Consider the following 5368-nt stretch of genomic DNA (forward strand, 5'->3'; position numbering starts at 1 on the left):
TGGAACTAAAAACTTCCAGGCCCAGCCAGAAGATCTCTAAGCGTCTATTGTGAAACAAGACTCTTCAGATTTTCACAGCACAATGAAGAAGAAAAGAAGCAAAACAAGAGGATTGAGGTGACAGCTTCTTTCCTGGGGGAAAGACCAACCTGAAGAAGGGCCCCCAGTTTCTCTGTAACTCTCCGGAATCTCATCTGTGAACAAATCCTTGAGTCTCCAGCATCTCTCCAAACACCTGCATAACCCACTGCCAGGAGGGAGCACAGCTCCGTGTGACCTCTGTCCCTAGAGTACCACCAAATGGAAAGCCACGAATTCGCCAGATAACATAAGGTCCATTGTATGTACAGCAGGTATCAAACTTTTAAGAGAAGCCCGACAGTCTCCGGTCAAGTCCTAAGGCCGCATGAGAAACTCAAGGTGTGACTGGAAAATCTTGCCCTATCCCTCTTTACCGCAAAACTGACCCTGCCCTTCTTCCTCCATCCATGCACCCAACACACCTTCCCAGACCCTTCTAAAGCAAAGACACCTCCCGACATGCAGTCTACAGGAACCGTCTTCTCGGTGAAATCTGACCATTTTGTAAAGCCTCCCCGAAGAAGAAAAGATCAAATGAGACTGGCTCAGCCGGGTCCCGAGGTGACCCCAGAGTTAACGTATTTATTTTCACGCTGCAACTGCGGATTGCTTTACAGAGACATTTCATGCTGTAGCTCTGCATGGAGCTGAGGACAAAAGTAACATTTTTATTAACGTTATAATTATTATAATTATTCTTTAACAAAGCTATTAAATAACCTGTACAAAGCCCGGACGGGTCCTAGCAAAAAAAAAAAAAAAAAAAAAAAAAAAGCACAATTTCAAATCTCCCAAGGTCCTTCTGCTTTAACTCAACAGTGTTTCCTATATACAAGGTCAGCCCAGTGTGGTCCCCCAAAACTGTAGATCTCCTAGACGGTGGGAATGGTTAAGAGCTTGAAACCGCCCTGGCGTGACGCAGTGCTCCTCACCCTACTTCCCCTGTTCCTCCGGGGCACAGGGTCCCTGTCCGAAGGCCGGGCCAGGGAAGCTGGGAGCCCGGGCGTTGCTTTGGGAGGAGGGCAGAAGGAAGACGCAAGAGCCTGTTGGGTCTTCCCTCCACCAGCTGCCCACAGAGCTCCGGAACCTCCCCAAAGAGGGGCTGGAAGGGAGTCCCAGGCGGGAGAGGCCTCGAGTCGCCCCGCGGTAGGCTCACAGGTCCCGCGGGTCTTCCCGCTTGACCCCGGCCTCGGCAACTTTGAGCTTCTTATTCTGGTGCGTCTTGACGTGCTTGGCGAGGTGGTCGCTGCGCATGAAGCGCTTCCCGCACTCTGGGCAGGCGAAGCGCTTCTCGCCGGTGTGAGTCCGCAGGTGCCGCTGCAGCTCATCCGAGCGCGTGAAGCTCTTGCCGCAAAAGAGCCAGTTGCACACGAAGGGCCGCTCGCCCGTGTGCCAGCGCAGGTGCGCCTTGAGGTGCGACGTCTTGCCGTACACCTTGCCGCAGCCCGGCACGTGGCATACGTGCTGCTTCTTCTTGCCCGGCTCTGCCTCGGGGGCGCCGCCAGCCGCCTGGCAGTTGGGGCAGCGGCAGCGGCGGCACCTCCTGGCCGTGGCCGCCAGGGGGGCCTTGGTCTGCAGCAGCGCAGCGATCTGGCTCTGGTACTGCGCAAAGTCCGACGGGCCCAACACCAGGCCCCGCTGCAGGGCGGCGGCGGCGGCGGCCGCGGCGGCGGCGGCCGCTGAGGCGGGGAAGCGAGGTGCATGCGGGCCCCCGGCGCAGGCGCCGGAGAGGCCGCCCCCCGGAACGCCGGAGGTCCCCGGACCGGTGCCCGCCTGCGGGATACTCCACCACGGGAGGTCGTCGGGGGCTGGGTTGGGAGACAGCTGGCGGCACGTGGGTGGCGGTGGTGGGGGCGGCGGGGGCAGCAGGTTGGAGTAGCCGGGCGGCAGCGCCGCCTGTGTAGGGTAGGGCACGTAGGCAGGCGCGCAGCTGGCGGGCAGCGCCGCCATGCTCGAGGGCAGCATCTTGACGGGTGAGAACTCGTAGGGGTACGAGGGGTCGGCGGGGGGTGTGAGCGGCAGCTCGTGGGCCGCCCCAAAGGACGGCTGCAGGTGCGTCTTCTGCGGCGTCAGGCCCAGGCTGGGGTGCGGGGGCGGCAGCGCGCCCGGTGAGTGCGCGGGCATGTCGGCGGTCCACGGGTGAAAGAGCCTGGAGGGCGAGCCCAGCGCGGGGTCGTAGGGCACCTGCAGGAAGTCCGGGGGCGCAGCGGCTCCCGGCTGGCCTATACGGCTACAGGTGGCGGCTAGCAGCGCCAGGGGCGAGTGCTTTCCCAGGTCCGGGGAGGCGCTGGGGGTGCGGTCCTGCATGGGCGGCGGCGGCGGGGAGGGCGGAGAGGAGACAAAAGGTTAGCGCTCCAAGCGCGGTCTTCAGGCCGGCCCGCCACCCCCACACCAGCTATTATATCACCGCCCCTCCCGCGTACCGGCTGTCCCTCCCCCCACCCACCGCACCCCCGCACGCACCCACCAGTACCGTTAACTTTTGGAGCCTGCGCTACCTGAACGCGGAGCGCTCGAGCGCTTCCTGTTAAACTACTTGGTGCAAAGAGACGCCATCCAGACTCAGAGGAAGCAGGCACACGGTGGGAGGGGAGAAGGATCCGACGGGCAGCTCCGGCCGCCGCGGTCAGAAAGGGTGTGGAAACACCCACAGACCAGCGGCCTATCCGCCCTCCCTCCCACCTTTTAAGCTACTCTTGAGCTCCTCCTACGCCCGCCCCAGCCTGAAATTCAGCGGGAGGGCCCCAGCAGGGTGAGCTCGGGCCCTGTTCTTGGCCAAACTCGCAAGCCCGAACAACCCTCGGATCCGCGCGTCCCTCCCCCAAAGGCCACACTCTAGACACCAAGGTTAGGTGCGAAGTTGATGTGGGCACCACTAGGTCTGACTCCAGCTGCATCCACCGAACAGGGTCCCTTTGAGATTCAGGGTGCACAGAGTACCACGATCGATCCGGACGCGACCCTTCCCACCTTTCCCTATCTCCCTCCGAGCCCAGACCTGACCTGGAGGAAGGCCTGCAGCGAGTCGTTCCGGAGGACGGCCACGGCGGCCATACCTACAGCTTTCGGGCCGTTGGCTGCGGAGCAGGGCGCTGCCGAGGCATGGAGACCCGAAGGCGAGGACGAACGGCCGCCCAGCGTCCCTCCCCGGCGCCCTCTCTGCGCTCCGGGGCCCTCCCGCCTGCGCCTCTCGCCGCGCCCCGCTCGCTCGCCCCGCGCGCGGTCTGAGCGCTTCAGGATCACCTCCAAGAATTTGATAAGGACTTTGCTGGGCCGCCAGCCAGTCAGAGGGAAGATTTATGGCTTTGAAGTTTGCCGCTACCCAATCATCAAAGAATAGCGGCTCTTTCAGAAGCGAAAGCAAATCCTTTGAATCCACAAAGCTCCTATGGTGTGTTTGTTGGTCGGGATAAAAGAACTGATTATTAGGGGGGATGGGAAGGGAGGAGATAAAGGCGGGACAATTAATGAAGTAATCACTATGTGGGAAATGTATATACACAAATAATTGGATTTTCCTGATCAAAGGGGGCCTTGCCGCCTGGAGACCCGCGCTTGGGTTGCTTGAGACACTCGATCCTCCTCCCCCGTCCCGCAACTCCCTTGCAATTAAAGATTTGCGCCGAGGCAGCGCCCAAAGTGACAAAGTGTCTTTGTTATCTCCAGAGAAATCTGCCTTTGGCTTCAGGGCGAGGGACTTTGAGACTGAGATGAGGGTAATTCCCTCCTCCTCCAGTACTTACACACCCCGCACCGGAACAGCACACCCAGCAGCCTGCGCACACCGCGGGCCCCAGGGAATTCCCGGGGCGGAGCGTGGGACGCACCTCGCCGGGCCGGCCGCGTGCCCTCTACCCCCGCCCGTCGCGGTGGAGCCGCGGGCAGGGTTCTGACCCGGGGCGGGGCCAGGCGGCCGCCCAGGGCGGCGGTGGGTAGCGCGCACGCTCCTGGGCCGCCCGCCTGACAAGCCACTGTAGCTCTCTTGTGACATTCCTGCTGGCGACCTGGAAGTTTTCTTGGGCCACAACTTTTGCAAATAGTGAGCCTGGGAAAAACACCCGGACCGCGCTTACCACCACAGCTGAGCTTGGCAGGACACCCAGAGCAACCCATGATATACACCAGAGGAAAAAACTGTTACGTCGCTCTTCTCTCTTCAGGCAGGCAGCCCTGGACCACCGCGAAGGGCCGGGCAAGCAGCTGACCGCTATTGGCCCCCACCGAAGCCTCCCGCAGTGCCGGCAATTTCTCCCTCCAAGCCCCGTCCGGCGAGTGAGCGCTCTTTGCAAGCCGCACACACCTACCGGGGAACTACTTGGAAAAAGTAAGGCGCGGTCGAGGAAACCTTTTGTTGTCCAACAAACCACAAACAGTACGAGGGAGGCCCTTTAACCGGAAAGAAAAGTCGATAAAAACTGTTGTTCCCGTCACCTTTGTAAAGAGAAGAAAGTTCAGGCGCGGGGCGTGCGCCCCGGGTAAGGGAAAAGCTCACCCTGAACCCTCGCTGGCCCGCCCGCATGCCCGGCCGCGGAAGGACGGTCGGCCACCTGCCCCTGTCCGGCCCGGGCTCCAGGCGCGTCCTGCCAAGTCGGTGCGGACGCAGGGATCTCCGCACCTGGGAGCAAGGGGTCGCGGGAGGAGGAGGAGGCGGGCGGAAAACCGCGGAGTCCTCACGGCACTGGAGGCACTGGAGGGGATTAAGGGCCGGAAGGGCAGCTGAGGCCTCCCGCAGGCTGCCGCCGCTCACGTGGCGGTGCAACCGAGCAGGCCGCCTGGGCTTGGCGGACCGCGCTCCACGCCCGGCCTCCCCGCAGACACGGGCTCCTCTCTCCGAGGCCGCCGGCTGTGCGGGGGCTCTTTGAGCTTTCTTGCGTCCGGCCTTCCTGCGCGTGGCCAGGACTGAAGGGAGGACTGACCGTGTGGTCCAACTCGTGGTGCGGCGCCTGCGGTTAGCCCAACTCCAGCAGACATCTGATTCGGAGACTGGGCTGTATCCTGGTGCCTTCTGCATTCCCATCAGGGGTCGGGCTGCTACGCCCACCAGACATACATTTCCCCGAGCCCAGGGCCTGTCTTCGAAATAGAAACATCATGCGGAAGAAGAGTGGGCCACCTGCGGACCAAATACTATGAGCAAGCACGCCCCCCGCCCTCCCCCCCCCCCCCGCCAAGGTGTTAACCCAGGAAGGATGAGCAGTGACCACCATACAGCTCACTTGGCCAAAGCTCCCGAAGATGAGGTCCAGGTACTCTGGGAGCCGGGAAGGGGAGGAGACTTAGTGTTTTG

General features: G+C 61.8%; 1 protein-coding gene across 1 annotated transcript; it reads right to left on the minus strand.

The window, feature by feature from the left end:
• Positions 1-1233: 1233 nt before the first annotated feature.
• Positions 1234-3135, minus strand: SP5 (Sp5 transcription factor). The gene is made up of 2 exons (XM_047083222.1): positions 3085-3135; positions 1234-2382 (listed from the first exon to the last, which is right to left on the minus strand). Exons 1-2 carry the CDS (start codon positions 3133-3135, stop codon positions 1234-1236), a joined length of 1200 nt encoding a protein of 399 aa, XP_046939178.1.
• Between the last annotated feature and the right edge of the window lie 2233 nt (positions 3136-5368).

Source organism: Lynx rufus, unplaced genomic scaffold, assembly GCF_022079265.1.
Source record: "Lynx rufus isolate CCGP_SWC_20201006 ecotype Redwood Valley unplaced genomic scaffold, mLynRuf1.p SCAF_2, whole genome shotgun sequence".
In the NCBI taxonomy this organism is placed as follows: Eukaryota; Metazoa; Chordata; class Mammalia; order Carnivora; family Felidae; genus Lynx; species Lynx rufus.